Here is a 28,000-nt window from a genome sequence, read left to right on the forward strand (position 1 = left end):
GCAAGGCATTTCCAGGCGCGCTTGCGCGCTTGGACGCTGCGGCCGCCGACATTCGGCGGCGGAGGGTGACGTTGCTCTGTTAGGTCGCGGGAGGCCGAGGCGGCGCTTCCCCCTGCCGAAGCGAGGCGCCAGTCGCTGTCTTTTTCTGCCTGTCGACGGAGCGGAAGGGCGGCGGAACCGCCAAGGGCCTCCGAAATTGGTACCAAGGCGATGTGTTGGCAGTGACGTGAGCGCCTGCTCTGTGCCCACTGGAGCCATGGCTGCACCGAACTGGTTGGAGGCCGTGGCCCAGCAGGCCGAGGAGGTGTCGGCCCGGCTACGGGACGTGTTGTCATCTGGGGTGGCTTTGCTGCGTACTGAGCTCGGCCTGTCGCTGCCTGCCAGCCTGGAGCCGCAGCATCTGCCCACCTGGCTCGTCCTGCTCTCCACGTCACTTCTGGCGCTGCTGCTGCTGCTGGGGCTCCTGAGGGCCGCGGCCTGCGCCCGTGGAGGGGATGCTCGCAGAAAGCCTTCCAGGAGGGCGACCGAGGTGGGGGAGGAGGATGACGACGACGACGAGGAGGAGGAGGAGGAGGAGGACGAAGAAGAGGAGACGGCGACGACCCCGGGCTTGACGGGAGGAGGCGGTGGCGGGGCCTCGAACAAGGGGGCTCCTGGGACTGCCGCGACGCTGTTGCTGAAGGGGGAAGAGCAGAAGAAGCGCAATAAAAAGAAGGCAGCGGAGAAAACCGGCAGGGTGGGTGCCAGAGCGACGGGTGTCAAAGTGGCTATGAAGGAGATGTGGGTGTTACAAGGGCCAGGGTTCAATACACTTTAATCTCGCTGAGATTTTTAGTTTTCTATATGCCTCTGCTTTGAAAAGTTGTTCGTAGGTACCTTTACGTGTACCCTGTCGTGCCTCCTCCGTATTCTCAAATTAATGTCAGATAATGGGCTCCCCAGAAAATGTAATGTGTGATTTTTCATTTCACTGCAATCTGCAATCTTCTAAGAGCCTTTTAACATTGCAGTGCTCATGTGATTGCTCTCGTGGGGGGTTGCTTATTGCAATATTACTGGTATTCTACAGTTGGTTTTCCTTTATAAGTAATATCATAGTAATTAACTATTTGGTCAGGTTTTTAGTAAGAGGCAGTGTGCATCTATCAAAATGCTTATGCATATATCACAAAATCTGAGGATGCATACGTGCGTTTCGTAACTTTGCTGCACAGAAAATCTGTGAAGCAATAACCCTTGACTGGGATTACAAGGTCCGATTTTAACATTTGCTCACTTGGTGTTGACAAAATGTTTCTTAATTGACTAATACTAATGTTAGATATAGAATTCAGTGGGTTTGATTCAGTTAAACCTTTTTCAACATAAATATTAATTGCTTGATCATTCTGAATCGAGAGAAATATTTAAATAATGAATATTCACAATAGCTATAATAAAAATATAGTAGTTACACAGATTTTAACATTTCTTTGTCCTGCTGTTTGCTTAAGACCTCTAAATTTTGTTCAGGATTATGTGCAAAAACAAAATATACATGTCCACATTATCAGGTGTACTGGCATATTTGAAAGGCTATTTATAGGCCTAAAATTATGTATAAAGAATGGTAAACTTAGATTTCCAAAGTTTATAATACTACAGATTCTGATGCATATCTTGTTTATTGATTTCAGTGCATTAATAGCAATGCAGTATGAATTTGAAATAAATTATTTTGTGGGCATGATATTGGAAGCATTAATATGGAAGTGGAAAATCCATTAAAAGACATTGTATTCAGAATTGTATGCTCTTGGTTATATTTGGATAAGCTCAAGTATTTTTTATAGTCTAATATAGTGAAGTAATTTCTGAATCAGTGCTTGGTAACTTGATTGTCTTCAGATATTTTAGATAATGACTTTCATAATTATTTGAGATTGATAATAGTAATTGTTCATTGAAATCTAAATTTATCTCAGAAGTATCAGCTTGTTTACACTTGATTTAAGCCAATGAATGGAATTATTACTATCTTAAAAGAATTAGATTGCTTGTCCTGGAGTTCATCATGGGCTGAAAGAGAAATGCCAGTTAGTGTGTATGTATCCACCTTTGCATCTTAATATTCCAGAGGAATTTGCCAACCTTTTACAATTGCTTTTTCTTCTGGAAACCTACTTTTTGGTAAGGCTTTGCAAAGCATTTGAAAGTGGTGTTTACAATATCCATTATTGCAAATGAAGCGCTTCCCTTGTTAAAGCAGACATTTAAAAGTACAGTAGTTTGCTCACATTAATTCTTTCAAAAGCTCTGTCAGTTGGCAATTTCATATATTCTGATAAACTGCTTTTATGCCCTTCAGAAACTGTGCACAATTTAGGTTGCTATTGTTGCTCTTAAAGCCCCAAATTGCTAGGATAAAAAGGAGGGGCATCATTCAATTAGCAGATCTTGTGGGTCTTAGTCACTGATTCGGTAGATGCCAAGGTGCATTGCCCCAGCTTCTATCTTGCATATCTGCTTGATATGTACAGAACTGGAGGAAGCAAGTCCTTTAGTCCAAGGAGATAACCATCTCCATGAAGAAATATCTAGTGAAGAAACTGCATCCTGATGCAGAGTAGTGATTATGGGAATTGGCTTTCCTTGGGCCCCACAGAGAAAGAAGAAATGGATGCAGAATGGGTCCCAAAAATGTATAAGAGAAATTTGGATACAAAAGAGATGAGGGAATGACAGAAGAGTGATAACTGCTGAGTGCTTTTCCCCATCCCATTGAATTGCCATGATTGTACTGTATATTCTTTCTCCTGTTATGTGTACAGTGGAATTTTTTGTATGCAATTACTATTCTGCTCTGTTCATTCAAGTTATAACTCTGCAAGACAAAACCGATCATATTTGGCTAGCAGTGATATTTGGACTATGCAGTGCTCTGAATTTGAAGGAAGAAAATGCTTTAGAGTACTTGTTGCACCTAGTGTCAACTCCTTAAACATATGGTGTAGGTTCTCCTGCTTGATCAGGGGCTGGACTAGAAGACCTCCAAGGTCCCTTCCAGTTCTGTTCTATTCTGTATCTTGTCCTGGGGTTATATAGTAGCTACAGAGGACAGCTACTTTAGTCTAAGGAACGACATGGATGTTTTAAGGTGGGGTCTCCAACCTTGGTAACTTTAAGATTTGTGGACTTCAACTCCCAGAATTCCTCAGCCAGGAATTCTGGGAGTTGGAGTCCACAAGTCTTAAAGTTGCCAAGGTTGGGGACCTCTGTTTTAAAGAGTTGCTGAGAGGTCTAATCTGAGTACCTATATGCATCTTTACCCACTCAAATCCAGAGAACTGCACAAATTTAGTGTTAATAGTTGAAGTGGAGAGCCTGGTCTTCACCAGCAGAGCTTGCCTGCATGTGGAGATGTTCCTCCTTGCGGTATGTGAAGCAATATTTCTTCTGAGAGAGAGTATTGAACAATAGAGTCAGAGAAGATAGGTTCACATATGTGGGGAAGGAAAAAGATTTGTGATAGAAATTATTCTGTCAAGGTATTACTATTTTAACTATGAGTTTTCTGCCCAGCAACATTAAGTTGTAGTGTTTGGACCTGGATCCCCAAGACCTAATTTGTAGAGTTTCTGACTATGCATTAGGGTTATGAAGCAAGCTATCCATTTCTTACATTCTATTACCAGAATTCTGTTTATTAACCTAAATGAAATATTTATAGACCCTATATATGGTATTTAAAGTGTGCAGTCTCCTTATTGCATATCATTTTCTTGCTTATAGTATTTAATAGACTTCTATAAGTATCTTTGTTCAAAAAAGTACTGAAAACAGTTTAGTTAACACAAAATTTAAATTTCTTCCTATTCCTTGTGCTCCACATTTGATTGCATCAATGTACATTTTCAAAACCATAGCTGGAGCATAATTGTATTTAATCTGGTACCAAAACATCAACAAACAGAAATTGTTACTGAAAGCTTAACTTTAAAACAATATATTTAAAAAAAAATTTCAGTGTAGCATAAATTTACTGCATTTTTAACAGCTCTCATGTTGCCTACCACGTGACTAAAAAGCGGAAAATGGTACTTCTTAGAGGACAGCTTTTTATTTTAGTTTTCCATTGTATGGATTCTCTCTTGCATTCTGTGAATCTGTTTTTCCTCTTTATAGGACTTTAAAAGTTTATCTTAATGTACTATTTATTTTTAGGATGGTTGCATAATATAAGGATTTGGTTGGACCCTATATTAAGTTTTATACTGTTCCATGGTACAACTAATATTTGGTTAGAATAAATCATATGAGAATGCATAGTCTGTAACCTACCTGAAAGAGGTAGTGTGCTACTCTTAATAAGTTTTTCTCAGATCAAGGTGAGCTTTCAATTTACCTGTCATTTCATACTTTCTGTTCTAGAGAAGATTTACAATGTATGATATACCTCCAGCAAAACTGAATTACTACAGTCTGATTACTTGAATACATTTCCAGCTGTCTTCAAAACTTGCATTGAACTAAAAACTTCCTTAGTCACTGCACTTGCACTGCAGTCTTTCTCAGTGACATGTTATCAGCAGCATAGCTAATAGTTATGCCAATTATTTTCAAAGCCAGGAGAAAAAAATTTTTTCTTCTTACTGATCCTGCTCAAACTATTGGAATCCTACACCTTGATTGACTTTTTGGGCATGAAATTGGAATATTCCAGATTATGCTGGTTATCTTAAGGACTGCCCACTTAATCCATATGAAATAGAAAATCATGCATAGGTTTTTCAGAAATCTGTTTCTTTTCTATAAAATAACATGAAGCAGAAGATGTAATATATATGGTACAAATCTACCCTGATAAATGTATACATTTTTAGAAATGTCATTTAAGGATTTATACACTGCTTATAAGTGTGCCCAAAATGCTAAAAGTAGTGAAATTGAACATTAATATTCAATTTTTAAAAAGATCAGTTTAAACTACAACAGCTCAACAATTTGAATCAAAGACTGGGTAGGATTCTATTAAAACACATTTTAACATATTTTACAGCCTTGAAAAAATGTGTAACGAGTCAAGCAAATAATGTAAATTATGTAAAACTTATTTAGGACTGTAGTTTTCTATCAGGGAAATTGTGAACAAAGCAGTGAAAATTCTGTCTATTGTTTTCCTGAATAGGACAACTTTAAACTGCAACGCTTTGTTACAGGGTTTTGCTTCTATTGTAGTATCATTCTTGAGAAACCAAATAGAAAATGCAATCTCAGATGGTACTTTTGTAGGCTTGGTCTATACTTAACTGAAAGCAAGTTTTAAATTAACCGTTTTAACTTAACATTAACTGGTAATGAAGTGGCACTGTTTGCATCTATTTTAGCTTTCTCTGGAGAGGTTAGAGTTTAAATTACTTCATTCTTAGATGTTAAGAGTATAAGGGAGTGGAGAAAGGGGTATCAGTTAGATCATAGTCCTCCCCCCTATTGCCCTGACATTATATAACTTGCTTCTCCCAAAGATAAGGCTACCTTTAACTCCTGGCATTCTGGAAAGTCCTGAAGAATCGTTTTTAAACAGACATTAGATTTGAGTTGATGGTGATTGGATAACCATTTTTAATCACATTCGGCCAGTTTAAATTTTTATGGATTATTTCATGATTTTATTATTGATTGCATAGAGTCAGAGGAGGCAGTATAAAAAATTGTGAATAGCATAATGATATATTAGTTATAATATTATTATCCCGCACCTAAGCAATTAAAGTCACTATATCCTTGGTACATTTCATTTAAATTGATAAAATACCAATAAATATTTATGTTGTACTGTAATTAATTATTTAATATAGATAGGCTTGTTTCTATTGCATAAAATTTATCATATATATATATATTCAGCTTAATGGTCAACCAGCTCATGATGTGTCTGAAGAAATAATACAAACAACACGAAAAGAGAACCTGAAGCAGACATTGGATATGGAAAAGAAAACAGAAAAGGTTAGTTAATGGTTAATGAATGATACTTTACTTTAATTACAAATAATAATAATAATAATTCCCTCCAAGAATGAATTTTCTATGTCGTGGTCTTGGGAGTCTTGTGTCAGAGTGGGTCAACTCTAAGCCTAGAGAAACGGTCTTTTCTGTCTTCAAAAGTGCATAATGCAGTCTCCCCAACTTACAACAGTTCGTTCAGCAATCAAAATTATGGCACTGAACAAAAGGAATTGCAACTCGTGCCTTCAGTTATGGTTGTTGAAACACTCTGTAGTCGCTTGTTAAAGGATGCAGTGTAAAGTAGCCTCCCCCGTAAAGGGCAAAACCTTAAAGGGCTCCTTCCTCCAAAGAGAAGAGTGCTCGCCCATTGATCACGGACGCCTCCCAAGCCCTTGAGAACACACAAGGATGGGGAGCAGGGGTGCAGTTTTCCTTGTGGTCCATAGCTCCATTTATTCATCCACTCCTCAGTAAAGTTGAAAAAAATACTGTGGGTCAGCTAAGAAAGAGGAGTGATTTCTGAGCTCCCCACCAGCTTCCCACAAGCAGCATCTTGATTTTCTTGATGCATATATGTTTTTGTGCCATATTACAAGCTTTTTCAGAAATAAGACCCAGTGAGTTGAAAGAGGCTTAAGTGTATCTAAAATTGTGTCTTTAAGATACTTTGTCATATAAGTGTGCATCTTCTGTAAGTAATATGAATCAAAGTACTGTTGGTTTTGTTGTCTGCATTCTATAGTTTTTTGGGGAAAAAAATAAAAATATAAAAAGTTTATAACTTCATCATGTTTCCAGGGTCATTCCTGTTGCTGAACTTCAGACATTTTGATAGCATTAATTTATTCTGAGAGAAAATATTTTCCTTCTACTTTAGTCAAAGAAAAATAGGAAAAAAACAAAAGGAGATGCTAAAACAGCTCAGGATCAGTCACGTGGTGATGGAAAGGAAGCTGATGAAGGTACTGAAAAACACATTCTTTACATTTCCCTATGACTTCAAAATGTCTCCCAGTGTCCAGTGCAAATTTTGGGAGGAAATTGCAGTGGGAGGAAATAGATTACGAGCATTACTTCCATTTTACCAAAAGGGTTCCTTTAGACCCTGAGCTTTTTGCAGATGAAAGGAACCTTTATGTCCACAGAAATTCAGGATGTAAGCCATCATTTAAAAATCCATAGTTCCTATTCGAATCTTAAAAGGAGTAATGTTTCTAACCATTTAATAGGCTGATATTCTTCATATTAACAGCTTAATCTTTTTCATTGAATTTTGGAAGTTTGCCTGTTTACTTTAAGAATCATTTTTGAATATTAAAAGTTGTCCAGTATATAGAAAGCAGAATTAAACTTGCATCATTACACATTACATATCAGTTTAGCTTAATCAGTCTTCTTTAATCATCATAAAAACTTCATCTACAGAGTTCAGGGCAGCCAGAGCTATATTTGCAATAAAGATATTCAAAAGTGAGGACTGGAAGCTACTGTATATATATTTTAGTATGTTGTTGTAAGCCATGTGAGTGTAAAGGTTTGTTAGCATCCAATTTTAATATAATATGAAAGATTGCTGGAAAATCATATGTTGATCAGGATCTGATTTCCTCATTTAATAATTCCTGATATGTTCCTGAGTAAGACCTTAAGTTTTCTTGTACACATTTTGAAAAATACGTTACTGAATGTAACTAATGCATTCTTATGACTGTTTCAGGTGCATGGGAAACAAAAATCAGCAACAGAGAAAAACGGCAACAACGTAAACGTGACAAGGTACTGACTGATGCTGGGTCAGAATCAAATTTATCATCCATGGAAATCCCAGTAACAGTATCTTCTGAACAGATAACATCTGCAATATCATTTTCAGTTGGTCCTAGAAAAAATAAAGGTAAACTATGATTTTTCTTGTATTTCTTATTTCTCATCTTTAAGGATAGGGCTGTATGAAAAAGAAAGTACCATGGTATAAAGAAAGTTCTTCTTTGTGTATAATTAAATATGTTCTAAAACCCCTATTATTGATTAAAACATTGAGTATAAATATCTATAGATAATGTGTGTGTATTCCCCCAGTACTTTCCCTTTTGTTAGTTTTGGAACTGTGTTTAGTTGATGCAAGTAAATTAATCCTTATACAAATATCACATATTGTGTAATTTATTTCTGACTAAAATATGTAGTTTAAAAATAATAAATCACATAGTTATGTTCTGCAGATAAATTAAATCTTTATAACTGCTGCAGTAGCTTTTCTTTTAGAGAAGACCATGAGCTTCTTATAAGATTTATTCAGACCTTTTAGAGATTTAGTTGAAGGACACATGAAGTTTGCAGACACACACATATTAAATTGTCTTTATGGACACTTTTCGAAATATCCTGATCATCTCCTAAACATGATGAATTATATTCAATTTTTTATTGTTACTTGAATGGTTAAGAGCACGGGTGTCAAACTCGCCACGTCATATGACATGTTGCAACGTATCGCGACTTTTTTCGCATTGCCGGAGCTGGGGTGGGCACGGCTTCTGCATGATGCAACCGGCCCACGGGTCGGCAGTTTAACACCCCTGGTTTAGAGGATGATTGTTTCATTTATTTGCCTATTTATGTGCTCTTTTTCCCATATATTGCCTAGGTTCATATATTAGTCCATTCTGGATTGTGACCTGCAGTTTATAGTCTGACGCTATGGATATATCAATCTAGCCGTTTTGTAGTAAACACACATATTAGCAAGCTGATCATTTGTATTGTTTATGCCAGATAAATCAATTTAGGCAAGAATAGTAAATAAGAAAAAAGAATTATATTTTCATAGTAGTATTGTTTATATTAAGTTTGAAAAGGAGATATAAATAAGCTCAGGCCATTAAAAATGCAGTATTTAAAATTATATATTACAGTTTTTAAAATATGGAATAAATCTCTAGCTGTGATATTTATGGCATGACAACACAATCGCTGTATGAATAAATTTTATATTCTCTATAACTGAGGTTTGTTCCGTAAGAAAAAAATACTAATATTATATTATCAAGAAAATATTAATGTATATTTTGGCTGAATTGTAGATTTAATTTCTATGGTCACCATCTCAAACAAGTGCTAAGTGTCAGTTGCTGACAGTGTTGGCCAAAAAGACTAATACTGTTTGTAACTTAAATAACAGAATAAAATTCACTAGTTTTGGACAAATCATATCAACGAAGGAAACAATATCTGCAGTATCTCACAGCATGTTGCAGTTGTTATAAATATGATTTCTGATTTATTCTTAAGCAAGAAAATCCATTTTTAATGAAATAAATTTGTGTTCCAAAAATTCATGGCTAGATATTTTTGGGAATAAAGTATAAAATCTCTTGATTTCTTTGGTTTAGGCTTTGTGCTGCATATTCATCTGCAGTAAATAACAGACTGAAGATATTTGATAATTAAATTATCTCCTTTGTTTTTAAATAAGGTGATCCAGTTTTGAATGCCCAAATTAGCAATTCTAAATCTGGAAAAGGTGATGCTACACTCCAGCAAGGTATGTAATTTTTTTATTTTTTTTATTATTATTTATTTATTTATTTCACAATGTGGTTCTTCTAAGATCACTTGCATTTTGGGCATTGATTTATATCCAAGGTAAAAAGTCAGATTCATGCTGTATATTAATAAAGAATTTCTAATCTCTATCCTGACAAATTGTGAGGTATACCATCAGATGTAGTAGCAGGATGGGTACAACATACAGTGAGAGTGCCAGACTTCCCAGCTTTTACCCAATTATTCAGATGATTAATGTTTAATATTGATATCTACCATTAAGGCTATACAGTTCTTTTCTAATTTACACTGTATATTTTTACTTTATGTATATTGTAGCCTTAATTATCTCTCGATAAGTATGAATATGAATGAAATATGCATATGCAAATAATTCAAACAAAGTTGAAGTTTACAGGAGCTTCAGGTTTAAATGAATATGAAGTTTCTAGATTGATCTTTTGTATGCTTACTTAGAAATAAATCTTACATAAGTAATTCTGTGATAATTGTTTTGAAATGTGCACAATATGAAACAGTACAAATCTAAGGATGGTCAAATGTATTTGTTCTCTGGATGCTGTTTGATAACTCCTCCACTCATTTTCTCCAGCACAGTAACGATAGCTATAAGGAAATCAAAGGCTGCTCTGCAGTGATGGCTTTGGATAACAATATGCCCAACAATTGAAAAATTCTAAATGGAAGTTAGCAACAATTCTTCCCTTTTTACAGAAACCAAAAAAAAAAAAAAATCACATAAGCTATACTTTTCTGTTTGTCTGAACTACAAAACTACTTATTGACATTTGGTAATTCAAATGCAACAATCGTGTTATCAACTTTGATCTTCATGAAATAGTGAGCAGCCAACTGTTATTAGAAGAGAAATGTGGATTAAAAGGAATATTGAAGTATGAAGCCAGAAACGAGTTGGTTCTTAAAAACATAGTAGCAATGATATAATATTGGAAAATATTCAGATTATAATTGCAGTAACCTATGTTTATTTTACTACCGTATTTAACAGCAAACAAAGTTCCCTATTTAAAATTTATTTCAGGAATGAGTGAAGGCCCCACAGTAAACGGAGGCAACTGGAATGAAAAACCCGTTAAGATTTCTCCTCAGATTGGTGCAAGTGAAGAGAAATGGACCACAGGGTCCTCTGCAAGTAGCAAGAGGAAGAATGAGACATCAGCCTGGGGAAAAGATGCTGGAGATAATGGAAATGGGAAGGATTGGGGAGTATCTCTGGTTGGCAGAACCTGGGGTGAACGTACTTTATTCTCTGGTATAGGTAAGATTAAGTGCTTGTTTCTCCTAGCTTGTTTGGTTTTGGTTTTGTGAAAGGACTAAAATTAAAACTTAGAAAAACACGAGAATGTTTCCTTAATTTCCTTATCCTGGAATTTTGTTTATCCCTTACTTTTCAAAGCACAATAACCTCAGTCTAGAAAGGAGGGCAGGGTGTCAGTTAAAGCAGAATATCTACTAAATTATAATAAGGTTTTACACATGCATAATATATGCATATTATATTTCTTTAAAATAGGAATGAGATTTTGTGCAAGTGCAAAAGCATGCTGATTTGCTTTGATATGTGGGAGCCTCTCTTAGGAATATGTTCCTAATTGCCAGTGGGGGAAAATATATGATATGAGCACACACATATTATTTTTGTTGTTGTTGTTAACAGCTTGGTCTGGAGTGGATGGAAGAATTAATACTCCTGAACAAAGTTCTGCTTCATTTACTCCCTTGGGACTAAATCCTACAGTCTCTGGTATGCTTTTAACAGACATCTTATAAAAGAACTACATGTGTGTCCTGTTTATGGCATAGCATGTTCTACTCTGGTAAAATCCAAAATTTGAAGTATTTTTGCCTCACCAAGTTCAACTCAGTATATTTTCAACATATGGAAAAGGGAAGGATTGTGCTTGTTCTTTTTATGAAAATAATGTGTTGCCTAGGTCAGTGAAGCTGAATCATTAGTGTCAGTGACAACAAAGAAGCAAATCTGATGCATATATCCTATATAAGTAGTCCTTAGATTATTATGCTAGTTAGGAGTGGAATTCTTTTTTTTTTTTTAAACAAATATTTTATTGAATTTTATAAGGGTAACAAGGGAATAAGGTCAACAAAGGTAAAACAAAGGGGGACATACAAAAGGGTTAAACTAAAGGAAAGGGATTAATTAATTTAATTAATTAATTAAAAGTGGAATTAATCCCACAAAATAACATCGCTTCAGCAAGTAAATCCGTCCGGGTATACATATTAAATCTTAATAATTACTCTAGTATTAAACAGCTTTCAATATAGTCATGTAAATAACAAGTTAGTCAATATATCTCATTCATTTTACTAATTAACAATGCTTAATACTAATTAGTTGTAATAATTTTCAAATAATAATATATTACTTACTGGTTATAATTTACTATATTATTAAAATCACAAATATGAAAAAAAAGAAAAAAAGACAAGTTCATACAAATAATCATAAAATATAAATACAAATTATCAATTATCTCTTTAAGTTTTATAACCTTTTCTCATCCTATCGTGTTGGTAACCATTGGTAAAATTTTTCCCATGTTTTAAAATAAATTGTGTCTTCTTTCTCTTTCATTTCTAAAGTTAATCTATCCATTTCTGCACATTCAAGTATTTTTGTTATTATAATCTGATCAGATGGTAAATTTTCATTTTTCCAAAATTGGGCAAATATTATCCTCGCGGCTGTTAACACATGTAATATTAAATACTCATTCTCTTTTCCATAATTCAAGCCTAATATTCCTATCAAACAGAGTTCTAGGTTTAAATTCTATCTTTCTTTTCTAGCCACATATGAATCTTAAACCAAAATTTCTTAGCATTTGGGCATATCCATCAGAGATGGTAATAAGTGCCTGGTTGTTGTTTACATTTCCAAGTTGGGAGTGGAATCTTGTTGCTAAGCAATACGGTTGTAAAGCACGATGTCATATGACCAAATCACCTAGCGACAAGTCTCAATATCCCTATTGCCATTGTCAGCTGAATATCTCACTGTGAGGCGAGGTCCCACTCTAATCCAAACCACTCTCGATATGCTCCATTCCAATCCCAAGCCTCAGTATGATAAGAGACTGTCTTCTCTTCAGTTCTACCCTACCTGTCTTCCCCACTATTTCTGCCCTTTTGGCCATCTTGCATTCCAACTCTGTTGCCCTGCACTACACTGGCTGTGCTGGGCTGGCCTGCCACACCACCCTGCACTCTGTTTGCCCTGCCAGCCTTGCTGCCCTTTGCCACAGTTTTGAGAATGGCAAGCGCAGCCTTCTTGTGAAGTTTTAGAAAGCCTCAGAAATCTTCCAAAGTAGCACAAGAACAGCTGCTTCACCTAAGGCTAGGCTGAGCAAACCTCCACAATGGTGGGAAGAAAATAAAGGTTAGCTGGCAGTGGCAAGGCCAGTGAGTGCAGGATGCAAGGGTAGCAAGATAGTAGAGCAAAGATTATTTAGGGCAGCTAGGGCTTTGTTCCATAGGCTGTAACGTGGGGCTTGAGGTGATACTCTATGGGGCTAAAGTAGAGGCATAGTGGTGATCAGCTGAGACTGCTGAAGGCCCCAGGCCTCTACTTTAGCCACTGCTGAAGAGTGCCACTGTGCAGGGCAGCCAAAGGGCAAGTAGGAAATAGGCATGGGAGGAGGTTGAAGTGCTGATTTTAAATCCAGATGGACTGCCAATTGCCCAAATTCTGATCATATGCTTATGGGGTGTTGCACTGGTGAATGAATGAATGGTGAATGAATGGTTGTAATTTGAGGACTGTCTTTATCTGATAAAAGTTAATTGGAATAATGGGCCTACATATCATTCTCATGGAGTGACTGGGTATATATTTTGCCCTTTTTAGGATCCAATAGCGAATCTGTTTCTCAACCTAGTACTACAGATTTTCAGTGGGATTTAAATCGTAATCAGGCACCTGTTGATGACGAATGGTCTGGATTAAGTATGTTCCTTTTTAAAATCTTACCTGGTTTTGCTTAAGTTGCATTTACTTTTTTGCATTCATATTCCTATTCATAGCTGTTCTGGTAAACAATACCAAATATTTATCTATATGCTTTCAAAATAGTTTTGCAAAAAACAAGTATAGATTCTTTGATCAACAATTAATGCTTGAAATGTTCATCCAAGTAAATTTAATCTAAAAAATAAACCAAAATTTTCAAACCAAAAAATGTATTATTTTCTTTATCAATGCAACATCTACTTGGCTTTTTCTAAATTGTTTATTCAGCCATGTTCTACTTTTAAAATTTATTTCAATATTGTATCAATAATGAAAGATTTGAAAGGCAAATTTCAAAAATAATTTGATCAGTATTAGACTGCAATGTTCCTTCTAAATTTCTACTTTTTCTTCTATAGACGACTAAAATTGATTCCTCTAAAGTACTGATCCACTATCCTTTATTTTTGTCATTCTATTTTGAATTTAAGGCTTTTCTATTTGTATCTGTGTAGAAGGTTGCCTTTAGCATCAGGGCAAGATCAGAGAACTGAGTTGTTTTATCATTGTGCTTGATATTTATCTTTAATGATTTTAAATTTATTTTGGGAAGGAATATTTCAAATTCCTATCCCCAAGCTTTTGTTATTAAAATATCTGGTATGAAATTAAATATATATTGCAAAATAATGTATTCTTGCTTTATTGTCTTGTTCATCCACTTGAAACTTCTTTATTTCTCACAGATGGGCTTTCTTCTGCTGATCCGACTTCTGACTGGAATGCCCCAGCAGAGGAATGGGGGAACTGGGTTGAAGAAGAAAACCCTCCTTCCATTCCACAACTTGAAGAAGTATTATCTGAAACTCAAAAGGTATCAGATTAACAGTTGCTGCAATAATTGTTAGTAAGATGTGTACTGTTTGAGCTTGATGGTTCTCATTTTGTAGAAAGAACTAGAACATTCAAAGGTGTCCATAGGATTGGCTAGAGGGACAAGTGGTCCTATAAGTCATGTCATCAAAAATATGACTTGTATGTGTGTGTATATATATATATATATATATATATATATATATATATATATATATATATATATATATGTGTGTGTGTGTGTGTGTGTGTGTGTGTGTAATTATGTAAAAGTGGGTTTTGCATCATGACACTACCCTATGCATGTTGTAATTTATTGTTACATTATAATTGGAGAAAGATTGAAACTAAAACTTACATTAATGATATATTTGATTAGGGTTAAGGTACAAATGTGATATTGATGGATCTCTCTGGTTTTGTATTAGGTATCGGATGAAGAGAAAGAAAAGCCTGAAGCAGCTCAACAAAGTACTGCAAGTGGCAAATCAAAAAAGAAAAAGAAGAAAAAGAAAAAGCAGGGAGAAGAGGCTAACTCTCCTATACAGGCAAGAAACAATAAAGATTAGCCTTTTGAAGGCAATTTAAGATGAGCCCTGGGTGGATTAAACCTTAACTGGATTGCATCTGTTTTTCTTATGGTTCATATTAAGCCATGATTTGCTTGATATCTATGCATAACTTATATGGGTTTTTTCCTTTAAATGGATTTACTACAAACTGAGTTTCCATAGTCATGCTTTGAATAATTGGGATGGGCAACCGACAGCTTGCAAAACTTGATCTTCATCTGACATTCTTTAACTTTGATTTCCTTCTGTTCTAAGACAGGAAATATGTGAAAATTATACTGTCAGCTTAAGTCAAACCTAAATTATGAAAGAGAGTCCTTTGACAAAATTGCAAATACTGATTCTGTCCACTCATTGTCATGCACTCGGAAGCCCTCTTCCCTCCTTAAAAAGAAATGTATGTTGCCTGCTTATGGAATATACCCAGAAATATGAGACTACTTTGAACCCATTAAGTCTATTCAAAGCATGATTAAATCTGGACAAAATAGAGTTTTTCTCTTTTGCTTCGTATTTACATGATTTATCTCTGAAGCTAATTGAAATAAAAATATATGAATGTGACTATACCGTTTGAAAAAAGTTTCTGTTTTAATATTGCATGAAAATGTTGTATCATTGATAGCTTCTCACTAGGTTCCACATTCATTCATTAATTCATGTTATTTTAATAATGCCCCCAAACCTCATTCTTTTTAATGAGGTCATCTTTCTCCCCTATCTAGGATTCTGATGATCTGGAGAAACATGCTAGAGAAGAATTTCCAGAAGATACCTCAAAAGTTCAACAAGTGGAGATAACTTTCTCTTTAAAGACCGTCAGCACTAGTGAACAAGCTGAGGTATATATTAAAAGGGCTTGCTAATGTCTGTTTATTGTAAATCTTTCCTTCTTTAAGATAAGGTGCAAGCTTAGTGAAAGCCTGCTGCATTAATAGCTTGAAATAGGCACACTGTTAGATATGCTTAAATTGATGTTTTCAGCATTTGGATAGGAATAATAGATTTTAGTTAGATTCACGGGAATTTCCATCTAATAAGACCAGAAATGATTCTAATCACAACAGCATCTGAAAAGCAGATTAGTTCTATAAAATATTTCTGGTGTAAACCTCAGAAGCCGTTACTTATAAAAGAGAGTTATAACTTGGTGCATATGCTTTATATGATTCTAGTTTGATGCATGTGGAGCTTTTGCTTGAGAATGTTAATCATGGGTCTTGGAATTCTTTATGGTTAAGCAAAGATTTCTAAAGATAACCTATCCACATATTTTGGGATTGGATATTAGAAGATGTCAAAAGCTCAATATTCTGATCTACAATGTCTATTGTAGCCGAAGGAGATGCCCTCATTAGCTGTTTCTACTGAACTGTCTGTACCTGTATCAGAGAGTGACTCTGAAAAGATAATTTCCCAAGTGCCACAGATGCTGCAGGAGGCAGAAGTTATTTCTAATGTTAAGCAAAACAGTGTGCCTCCACCTCAAAGTAAGTGATTGTTTATATCAAATGCATATAAGGTTTATAAAAAGATATTTGCATAGTTATTAAAATTGTATTTAAAATCGAATTGATCTTACTTCAGGTGCAAATCTGGTGTTCCACTTACAGATGTTCAGTATTTCCTCTTCTAGTATTTTATAATGTGTTGGTAATGATGAATAACTTCTAAATGGAAATTATATCCATGTGAAAGTATATTATCAAGTAATATAATATTGAAAACACAAGGAAGTTTTATAGCCAAAGAGAAAGACAAAATAATGCTGACTTCTGATAATATGCTTTACTAGATTGAGTAGAATGCAATGTATAAATGACTGTAATAAATACAATTTAAAAGCACTCCTTGGTTTCTCTTACTCTTTTAGCTAAGTCTGAAGAGAGCTGGGAATCCCCCAAGCAAATCAAAAAGAAGAAAAAAGCCAGAAGGGAAACGTGAATTTTCTGAAATGGACGTGTGTTGCAGAAACACTTGTCGTGGAGATTATGCTGTTTATGCAATAATTTGTGAACCTGTACAGAATTTTATATAACTTTCAACAGATTTTTTTTTTAAAAAAAAAACTGCTTTGAACACAACCATCTTTAAGAATAGGAACTGAATGAAAAAGCTGGTGACCTAATTTCACAGGAAATAATGGCATTACTGGAAGACTCATTGAAGAATGTATTTTCAAGCTATGGAAAAAGTAATTTTTAAAACCTTGGCTTTAAAACAGTGCCCTGTTTACAACATATTTCTATTTCCTGTTCACTGGAGAAAGAGGATTTGTCTTAAATATCTCTAATCATCTTTAAAACTGATACATGTCACTGAATGGTGGTGTCTATCTTGAATCTGTTTAATGCCTAAATCAAAGAACTTTATTCAAATTTGCCATATGTTTCTAATATTTAATAAAATCTGCTAACCATGAAATTAATTATAATTACAGAAAAGCTGGTATCATTGAAGACTTTATTCTTGAATAACCTCTCAACCTGAATAATAGTTGATTTCAGAGTAAGTGTGCACTCAAATTGTGTTAGAACTAATCAATAAAAATATTTTTCCAGCAAAAAAGTGGATTAAATTAAACTTCAAAAACTTCTGTATCAAGAAACTAAAAAACTTTATCAGAACTACAACAAGGTCCCTAAAGTTGCTTCTAATAGTTTCTTACTTAAATTCTCAGATAATTTTAAGTTGTTGAGGCAGTATGTTCAAGCAAGCCTCATGGTTTTTTCTTATCTAAAGTAGGAGTTTAGTTGATGCCCTATAATCTTTGTTCCCAGTCATTTTGAAAGCCATGATTCATTTCTCTGCCACTATTGCTTTTCTTTTTTTTAATTGGATTTTTAAAAATTCAGAGATGTGGTAGAAAATGAAAAGAGTAATGATGGCTTCAAAACAGATTTAATTGATGTTGAGACCACCTTTATCAGGAAGTGCTTTTTTACTGCCTTAACCTATGTAGAATCTGTATCTAGAGTTCTTAAATGGGATTAGCATTTTGTTTTTTGTTTTGTATTTTTTTAAAAAAATCATGCAACAACAGCAATTGTAAAACAAACCATCTTTCCACTTGTAATTATGGATTAAAATGGGAGACGAACCATCTTTCCACTTGTAATTATTGATTAAAATGGAAGTTGAATTGCATCATTTTCAAGCATTATAATGACATCATGTTAAACAGGCAGGTATCTATGAATAGTGCATGCTCAGCCATGTACAACTGTATATAGCCTTTATGAAATGTTTGTGTGTGTTTAAAGGACCATAATTAACATAACTTGGTGAACAACTATTAAAGAAAAGCCATGATTATTTGATGTGATTGGCTTAGTTTTTTTTTCATGTGGCAGAAAACTTGTAACAGCTGTAACCAATGGTACTATTAACTCTCCCATAATGTCTAATTGTGTACATTTGAAAATTTTCGTAAAATTAACTTGCAATGCAAGAATAATTAAAGCAACAAACTGGATTTAGTTGTTTTGAAGACAAGCCTTATTAATTGATAGTGTTCCTAATGAATTTTAATGTGCACAGGTATTAACTCCTGTTTCAGGAACATGGCAGATGTTTATATGTTCAGATGTTTGTTTAATTCAGTGATATTTCTACATCAATTTTGTTAAAATAAATTGAGCAAATTGATAGCATTGTGTTATTTATGGGAAGGGAACTTGTGGATAATATTTTATCACAATAAAATGGTATCTCTGAAAATTCTTGGTAGCCAAATAGACTGTACAACAACTAATTTGAAAAGGGTATTGAATATGCTAGTTGTGTCTACTCTTTAATGTGATTTTTAAAGTTCTTCATATGTATCTTAAGTATGTCACATAATTAATTTCCCAGTTAAGACACTCTTCTTCACTTGACCAGATAAAATACTGCCTGTTATCCCATTTTAAGAACAGCTTTTGAGACTGAAAAGAAATGTTTAAGCTTGTCCTAAATCATGCTATGATTCTTTCAAAATGATATTCATAACAATAGCAAAATTAGCCATTCGGCTAAAAACAGATCTGTTTTGGGACAGTTTGATGGTATTTTTATGAATATATGTCTCTTATATTCAACCAACTTTGAATAGTTTATATTGTTTTAGAAATGGTTGTGAAGAGTTGGATAGTTGTTCACTAAAAAGTGGGAGTTTGCAAAATTCATTTGTTCTTAGTCATTGTGGAATATTTTTTGCAAAAAGGTCTTTTCAATGCTTATAGCATTGCTTTGCCATGAATACCATTCTTAATACCTAAATGCATAATACCTAATAAAACTAAAAATTATAAGTGATCTATCTCTGCAGTCCATCTGAACTGAAGAATGTCATTTTTTTATTATGTCTACCACCATCCTAAATTGTCTGATCCAGCTTTTAATTTAAATGTTTAGTTATGTGGATGTTTATATTTAATCTGACCCCAATTAGGATTTATACCTGTAGATGACAGATTTTTCCTGAAACTTTAGAATATGCAGTCAATTAAGGTGAAAATGATCTTTTTGTCACCTAAGAATGGGATATTCACAAAATGTGAAGATGTTAAGTAGTGAAAATGGCAATGCCATAAATTATTTTATTCATGTACTTAAGCTACCAAGTTGCGCAATGACAACAGTTTCCCAGAATAGAGTTGTATCGGTATAGAAGGCAAACAATAAAAGTGTGCATCCACTTTTGCATTGTTAATAATAGTCTTTATAACCAGATAGATCTGATATCTTTTTATGATACAAACAGAACAAACCAGCTAAACATAATGAAGTCCATGAAATGTTTTCCATATAATTTTATTTATATATACAACTTTACACAAATTATATGTGATAGGATAATCAATGCATATTTAATTTTTCTTTCTTTTAGGCTATGCAGTACTAATAGTAAGTATATTGGAGTAAGAAATTTGTGAAGTTGGATGAAAACATACTATTTTTTAATATTAAAAATTACAATATATATTTAATAAATAGTACGTGAAGATTTCACATCTATACAGAAATGTCTTTTTAGTTTTGCTCTTTAATCTTTTTTAAAGTTATATGCCTTTTCATTTCCTTATATGAGATCTAAGTTTCAGGTCAGTCTTCAACTGTTCCAGATTTAAATCAGACCAGACTTCCTGATATCAGTGCCAATAAGCTGCAGGTATGAATTTATACGGAAGTTTACTTTTTCTTAGTGTCCCTGTACAGAATTGTTCTTAGATTGGAAAGTCAGAGCCAACATTATCTACAAGGCGCCTGCCCCAAACCTTCTGTTAACATGACATAACAGGTTGGTTTGACATGTTTGTCTTGACTTTACGTGTTAAGATTCTGTTTTTTTAAGCAACAGTGACAAAGAAAATGTCAGCTGTCACTCTAAATTCAATCATCTTGTATTAGATCTGAACCTAATTCTGTAATATACTAAGCATTTTGGAACTTGGCATAAGTGGTACATATAATTCATTTTTATAACAAAAGTGTTTTAGATAATGTGATTTTTTTTTAAAAAATGTAGATAGGGTTGTAAATGCAGACATCTTTTTCAGCACTGTCGTAACTTGCGTTCAGTTGAAAATGCCACTGAAAATGGATCATAAGTATGGTATGTTGTAATTTCCACCGGTTGCTTAGTGACCGGTCATAAGTAAAAGTTCTTACCTGTGATCAATCAGCCACTTTTTGCCTTTCTGCAGCAATACTCTATAGATACCTCTTTTGCTATTTCTTCTCTGGTAACTTGTCAGTAAACCATGGTGCTCTATGAGATGTGCATGCATAGAGCCCACACAGGTGCAATTCAGTCCAAGCCCCATCACATGAGCGTGCCAAGCCGAGACAAGGGCATCTGGACTGTGTGCCAGAAATTCCCATATTTCTAAGAATATTCTAAAACTTTTGACATTAATGCAACTTAATCCATGAAGCATATATTGAGTTCTTTTGCATATTCTTTGACTTTTTCAGCAATAATTGTAATATCCTTAGACAGCCCAAATTTGGCCTAGAGATTATTACTCTGAAGCAACATGTATGAATGGGAAAACTGTATTTTCCTGTAGAGTGTATTCTGATGTAAGAACACAATCCAATGTGAATACAGCATAGTGGTTTCACTCACTACCAATTTAGATTGCACAGAACCAAATGTTCAAACACTGCAAAAAATCTCACAACCAGTTAGCAAACAGGCAATGCTTTTCTCTTGGCTTCAGTAAGCCATTTTCAATTTAATTATAAATTGATTTATACTTTAAAGAGTATTATACTAGTCCTTAATAATTTGAACTAAACTGTATGGCCAGCACTTAGGATTTAAACAGTGTTCTTGCTGCATAAGGAGAAGATAAAAATACAGATCTAAAGTCTAAAGTGTCTAAAGTGCCTGTAGTTTCAAGATACATGATTATGCAAAGTGCAGGGTGTGATATATATTAAACAAAATAGAAGAAATACCAATAACAAGTACAATTATTTAGTTGTGCAGTATATGTCATTGCATATTTCTTTTTAAATAATGCGTTCTTTTTACCATTTTGGAGTTTTCTAGTCATAGAACAGGATCTCTATAGGGCACAAAGAACCTCATCCCAATTGTTGAAAATCTTATTGAGGTTTTTGACCAACAGTGTGTAAAAACAGATGAAAACAGATTCTCAAGATGCCAAATTCTGCACACAATTTCTTATTTCAACTTGTTGTAAGGCTGATTCTGTTGAGGACAGATCTTCGTGGTAGTTTCAGAATGATGAAGACATCATTCAGCAGCCTCAAGAAAATTTAAGTTTTAATGTAAAAGGAATTATTTCACTAGTAATGGCACATAAGAAAATGAATGCTATTCAATTTAATATGATTCAAAAAAGTATCTCTTTTTTGCATCCACTTGAATCTGGCAGATAAAATGTCTGAATTCTATTTCTGAAATGAGCAATGTAAACTAAGATCATATTTGACTAGGCTGGTTAAGCAGTGTTTACATGTGCATGAATGAATATAACCAAGCCCATGTTCAGACTTAGATTGTGGCAATAAAAGCAATGAAGCATGTATATTCGCTCTTATTGCATTTGTCAGTTTCCATTCAGGTACCCTGTTCAGAATTACTTGGGTCCTGTTAGGGGAGGAAAGGTAGAATAATATATCTTCAGACAGTTGTGACAAGTTTGTATGCGTATTTACAAATAACGTCTTTCCTATTGGCTTAAGATTCCATGCCAATTGCAAGGGTTAATATAGTAGAGGCTGTGTCTTGCTATATGAGTTGGATTTTTGCAAACTTGTGAAGCCTGAGGGAATGAATATGGTTTTCTAGGAATAAATCCTGACATCATTAGGCTGGACCCATGCCCAGCTAGGGCCCTCTGATTTTCTCAGGAAGAGGGTGGGAGGATAATTCAGGTGGATTGGGGAGGTGAGATGCCAACAACTTGAAAGAGGTCAGGCACAGATAGTGCCCAACTTAAGGTCACAATTGGGACTGAAACTTCCATTGGTAGGGAACATGGTCTTTTAAATGAGTCATGCCAGATTTTTTTTTACCTTTTTCGCTGTGGTTATTGAACGAATCACTATGGTTGTTAATTGAATTATATAGTCATTAAGCAACAGCTTTCCCTTGATTTTGCTTGTCAAAAGCTACCTGGGAAGTCACAAATGGTGATCATCTGAACCCAGGACACTGCAACCATCATAAATACTGTACAATTTCTAAACGCTCCAATTTTGATCATAGAACTGCAGGAACACTGCAGTAGTTTATGCATGAAGACTGGATGTAAATAACTTTTATTCAGCACCATTGTAACTTCAAACAATCGCAAAATGAATAGTTATGAGTTAAGGACTACCTTAAGTACTTTGTCTCTTAAAGACATCTCTTGATCTACTTGATCTACTTCCAAGTCTTTGATCTCCCTTTTTGCAAAAAGATTCTGGAGAGGTTGGTGGGATGTCAGGTAAAGAAAACTCCAGATAAAGCAGATTATCTAGATCCATTCCAGTGAGACCTGGACATGGATTTGAGACAGCATTAGTGACTCTTCTAGAAAACTTTCTTGGATAAGTGGCAGGTTGGATTAACCTCAAAACTGGGAGCATGGAACATATTTTATGAGTGGGCAGCTCTAACTGGTACCCACTGGGGTAGAGCAGTTAAACCTTTGGTTGCCCTAATGTAGAATACCACAAACCTCACACATCTCCCCTATATTGTTTAATGGCTAAATAAAACCACTAGGAGATCTTAGCTTTTGGTTTGTGATCAGGTGTCATCAGAATGTCAATGATTCTTGATTTAACATTGCTATCTCAAACCAGGCCAAAAATGATGTGGAAATCTTCTGTTCTAGTGTTTCTCTGCCCTGGTACCTTGAAAATGTGTGGACTTCAACTCTCAGAATGCCGCAGGCAGCTTCACTTGAGTTGAAGGAGGGAAATCTGGAATTGAAGTCCACACATCTTCAATCTGCCAAGATTGAGAAACACTGCTCTTGTCTACAGAAGTTATGAGAGACTGAATGAGACAAAATAATCTAAAATGTAATTCTAGCAAGACATTGTTTTTCAAAAACGTCTGTGTTCTAATTCAATTCCATTGACACTTTTGGATGGGACAGCACTCCTCTGAAAGAGCAGGAATTTGAGATCCTCTTGGGACTCTTTGCTTCTAGGCAGCTAGAGCAACAGGAAGAGAACATAGCAAAAAGAGCTTTTTCCCATCTTCAGCTTTACATCAATTATAAATCTTCCTGGCAACAGTGACTCATGCCTTCATTATCTTACAATTACAGTATTGCAACATACACTACCTGGGGATGGTTATGAAGATGACTCAGAAGCCACAATTTATACAAACTGCAGAGATGAGACCTATTATCCTATTGCACAATATAATTTATTCTTCAGTACTTGCACTAGTTATCTATATGTTTCTGAGCCCAGTTCAAAATGCTGGTTATTACTATAAATATGGCATAACATCAAGCTGTTTTAGGGTCTCTCATCTTCAAAATGATTCTTCCACTCTCACAGACTTCTGCATCATAGCCCTGAAACTTAGGATTATTTTGTTCCCAGAAGTACTGCTGCCCCCCTCCTTTGTTGGATTTCCACAAGGCTGTCAAAATTATTTCATTTAGACTTTGCAGGATAGTAGTGATCTGAGTTGTTGTTTGGGGTTAAAATTCACAATTGGCAGTTGTCTTGTATATTTATATTTATTTATATATTTATATTTATTTATATCATAAACCATCCAGAGCCATGAGATTGTCAATAAACAACTGCAACAAATGAATAATTTTTTGGGAGACACGTTAAAGAAAAAAATGACCCCAATATGGCTTTTCTTTAGATCCTATAAGCATAGTGACTTAAAATCATGCTAAAATGGAGTTCACACATAATCAATCTGATTAGAGCAGGATATAAGAAGAATCTTATATCTTATTATATGCAGATTTACCGCCAGCTTATCAAATACTTAGGAGCCAAGGGCTTGGCATTAGAAGAAAACAACAGCCAATCACCAGCTATCAATACACCAATCAGCCAATAGGAAGGCATCACATAAACACAACTCACAGAACAGTCCAAAGAATGTATTCCAGTAGAGAGAAATTCCCTGAAGATGGGCTCCAGCATGAATCCAAAAGCTCGGAAGACTTAATCTCTGCTCCCGATGACTGACCCAAATTCAATCTCGCATCATTATCCTGGGACACGTATATTTGCCTTCATTCGTAAGAAGAATCTGTTTAGGTATGGAGATATAGCAGAAAAGGCCAGCTACATATATAAATCAGTTCCCAGTGCCAATTATTGTAGAATAATGTTAGCACATTTTAATGCATTTCATTGAGTGTCTCCCAAGGAAAATAGAAGTAGACAGCCTGTGGGGCTCCATCACAATTGAAATAATGGCTTATACTCTATACTATTGTAAATAATATTATGCCCTTTCTTTTTAGCTGACTTATGTTTTAGCTGACTAATTACCAATTAATTAATTTTATTTGCATGATTGCATGAAATATTGCTCAGAAAGATCACTAAGGTTATTTGATGTTTGCTACTCAAGGCTCTCAGTGAAGAGAGCTTGCTTCACATAGAAACAAAACCAGGGATGGGAATAATGCTAAATGAGTTCACATCATGGGCAAGTGACAAAAATAGTTACATTGGTGGAATTGATCATTTCACATGGAAAATACTTTTTTTCTAAATATATTTATTTAGGAAACACATATTTAATATACATTTGGGTATTACATTTCAGATTAGAGCAGATGATCTAGTATGATCTAGTATGGTTTAGTGCAGTTTTATTTCCCAGCTAGTTGGCTATCAGAGTGTAGACTACAAACTTATGTAGTCTCAAACTTATGACCACAGTTGGGATCGAAATTTTGACAAGGCAGTTGTTAAGTGAGTCATGCCTGATTTTATAACCTTTTTTGCCACCATTGTTAAGCAAATCATTACAGTTGTTAAGTGAATCATATGATCATTAAATAAATCAGGCTTCCCCCACTGATTTTGCTCATCAGAAGCCAGTAGGGAAAGTTGCAAATGGTGATCACATGACCCCAGAACACTGAAACCATAAATATGCCAGTTGCCAAGTGTCTGAATTTTGATCAGGTGACTAAGAGGATGCTGCAACAGTTGTAAGTGAGAGGACCTGTCATAAGTCAGTTTTTTTTTCAGTGCCATTGTAATTCTGGACTGTCTCTAAACAAATGATTGTAAGCCCAGGATTATCTATACCAGACATGTCAAACACAAGGCCCAGGGGTCGGATGTGGCCGTGAAGTGGTTTCACGTGACCCGCGAAGCCATCCTGGAAACAGTGAGGGAACGGCCCCCGCTGCCTTGGCCCTGGCCCAGGCCGGCCGGGAGCCAATGTACAATTTTGTGGTGGCCATCTATGCTGAAATGCATTCAGTCTTAGCTCCACAAGGCCGTCCAGAAACAGCAAAGAACCAGCCCCTGCCATGTTGGCCCCGCCCCCTGGGTGCATGCTGGGGAGGCATCACCCTTTGTGAGGATTGAAGAAATGCACCATGCCTTGGCGCTTTCCCCGGTCCCACCTCCTTCTGCCAGAGACACTCAGATCTGTCCCACTCCTGCCCAGGCCTCCACAGGCAACCTTGACACGAACGATGTAGAGCTGGCCATGCCCACCCAGTAGGCCACACCCACTCCATCCACACCCACCCAGTAGGCTGCACCCACTCTGGCCACACCCACCCGGCCCTCCAAGGGCAACTGCAATGCTGATGTGGTCCTCAATGAAATTAAGTTTGACACCCTGATCTATACGGTTTTACATAAAGGATGGTGGAAGACGTCATAAAAATACATCTGGACAAAGCTAGATTGGGAAAAGTTAAGTTTTTTTTGTTTGCACTTATATTGCCAGTATTTTGATCTATTCATATAATGGAACATGTTCAGGAAGTTGGAAGGAAAAAGGGCTGGGGAGCAATTGCTCCAATGATAAACTGGATGCCAGACAAAATATGGTTTAGCACTTTAACTAAGTAAATTGATCATTAAGCTAAGCAATTGATCAAAGACAGAATTTAACGCAAGACAAGATAGCAAACAGAAATAAACATCTCAACACAAATTCTTGTCTAGATATTTTACCTGTTTTTACCAAAATGGCCACTTTCCTGTGTTCCACTCAACTGGTTCCTGGAAATTCCAGACTTTGAGATTAAGGTACAGTCAACACTTTTCCCACCCTTTGTTCACAAATCAAAATACTCAGAGGGCCCTTGCTCTCTTGTTGGGAAAGAGGAAGCCTCATTGAAAATGAAGCAGGGGGGCAATCTTTCCTACAACCAAAACAGGCAGGGAAGGGGCTAATCTGGATTCTATTCAAGAATAGCCATCACTCACTTGTGTAATTGTGCACTGAAGGTTTGAATCTCTCCTTTGGCAAGGAGGCTACATGTACAACAAAAAGGAAGAAATCCAGCACATTTCAACAAGGGCAGACTTCCGCTTATAATATTAATAGCCCAACTTTTAAGCAGAGAGATGGAAATGTTCACACAAGACACTGGGCTAAAATGTGATCCGTTAATCTGTAGTTACTTTGTCTTCTGACAACCCAACACCAGTTAAAGTTGACTTTAATTATGGTTTGAAAAAAAGAGCTTAATCCTGGAAATAAGAATTAGTGAAGCACAGGTAGTCCTCGAGTTACGACGACAATTGAGCCCAAAATTTCTGTTGTTCAGTGAGACATTTGTTAAGTGTGTTTTGCCCCATTTTACGATTTTTCTTGCCACAGTTGTTAAGCAAATCACTGCAATTGTGAAGTTAGTAAAAAGGCTATTAAGTGAATCTGCCTTCCCATTGACTTTGCTTGTCGGAAGGTCGCAAAAGGTGATCACATGACCCCAGGGTACGGCAACCATCATGGATATGAACCAGTTGTCAAGCATCTGAATTTTGATCATCTGACTAGGTGGATGCTGCAAGGGTCATAAGTGTGAAAAACGGTCATAAGTCACGTTTTTCAGTGCCATTGTAACTTTGGTCACTAAATGAATTATTGTAAGTTGAGGACTACCTGTACAGAAGATGGAGGCTGTCATTTACAGGGGTAGGCAACCTTGGCTCTTTTATGACTCGTGGACTTCAACTCCCAGAATTCCTGAGCCAGCATAGGATAGCTGGCTCAGGAATTCTGGGAGTTGAAGTCCACAAGTCATAAAAGAGCCAAGGTTGCCTACCCCTGGAACGTAAAAAAACCTTCAGATTGTTAAGGAGAAGGTAGGAAGAGGCCGACGCGGGCAACATAACCTACTTAGAAATCGCACAATTCATTTGGAAGCAATTCCCACTTGCCAGGCCGCGAGATGGGTCTTGAGCCAGGCTTGCAGCCTTTCTGGAGCTTTCCGCCCCCACCTAGATGCTTCCTGACGCCGCCTGACCCCGCGGCCTCTTCATCCTTCCGCCTGTAGCGCTTGCCAGCCTTTCGCCGAGCGGTCTTGGG

At 35.8% G+C, this 28,000-nt stretch overlaps 1 protein-coding gene and 1 long non-coding RNA gene across 3 annotated transcripts; one reads left to right on the forward strand and one right to left on the reverse strand.

Moving 5' to 3' along the window:
• On the forward strand, positions 1-18,314 carry MTDH (metadherin). 2 transcript variants are annotated; one of them, XM_039328930.1, is made up of 13 exons: positions 7-736; positions 5,887-5,988; positions 6,866-6,950; positions 7,706-7,882; positions 9,464-9,532; positions 10,598-10,834; positions 11,234-11,320; positions 13,448-13,546; positions 14,296-14,423; positions 14,851-14,970; positions 15,720-15,836; positions 16,331-16,484; positions 16,868-18,314. In XM_039328930.1, the coding sequence occupies exons 1-13, from the start codon at positions 257-259 to the stop codon at positions 16,936-16,938; spliced, it is 1,926 nt and encodes a 641-aa protein (XP_039184864.1). In that variant the 5' UTR covers positions 7-256; the 3' UTR covers positions 16,939-18,314. The 2 variants fall into 2 exon arrangements, with proteins under 2 accessions (XP_039184865.1, XP_039184864.1); XM_039328931.1 differs by lacking the exon at positions 16,331-16,484 and having other exon boundaries at positions 1-736.
• LOC120301529 lies at positions 17,996-27,996 on the reverse strand. The gene is made up of 2 exons (XR_005554928.1): positions 27,812-27,996; positions 17,996-24,739 (listed from the first exon to the last, which is right to left on the reverse strand). It is a non-coding gene; the product is annotated as an uncharacterized LOC120301529 (long non-coding RNA).
• Between the last annotated feature and the right edge of the window lie 4 nt (positions 27,997-28,000).

The sequence above is a fragment of the Crotalus tigris genome, unplaced genomic scaffold (assembly GCF_016545835.1).
Source record: "Crotalus tigris isolate CLP2741 ecotype Arizona unplaced genomic scaffold, ASM1654583v1 scf7180000024384.25900115:4084858, whole genome shotgun sequence".
Lineage (NCBI taxonomy): Eukaryota > Metazoa > Chordata > Lepidosauria > Squamata > Viperidae > Crotalus > Crotalus tigris.

Bases quoted from the DNA above. Each gene is read 5' to 3' on its own strand.
- MTDH (XM_039328930.1), top strand. From the start codon at position 257: ATGGCTGCACCGAACTGGTTGGAGGCCGTGGCCCAGCAGGCCGAGGAG. The intron at 5,989-6,865 runs GTTAGTTAATGG...CTTCTACTTTAG, and splicing joins TGGAAAAGAAAACAGAAAAG to TCAAAGAAAAATAGGAAAAA. The intron at 14,424-14,850 runs GTATCAGATTAA...GTTTTGTATTAG, and splicing joins TATTATCTGAAACTCAAAAG to GTATCGGATGAAGAGAAAGA.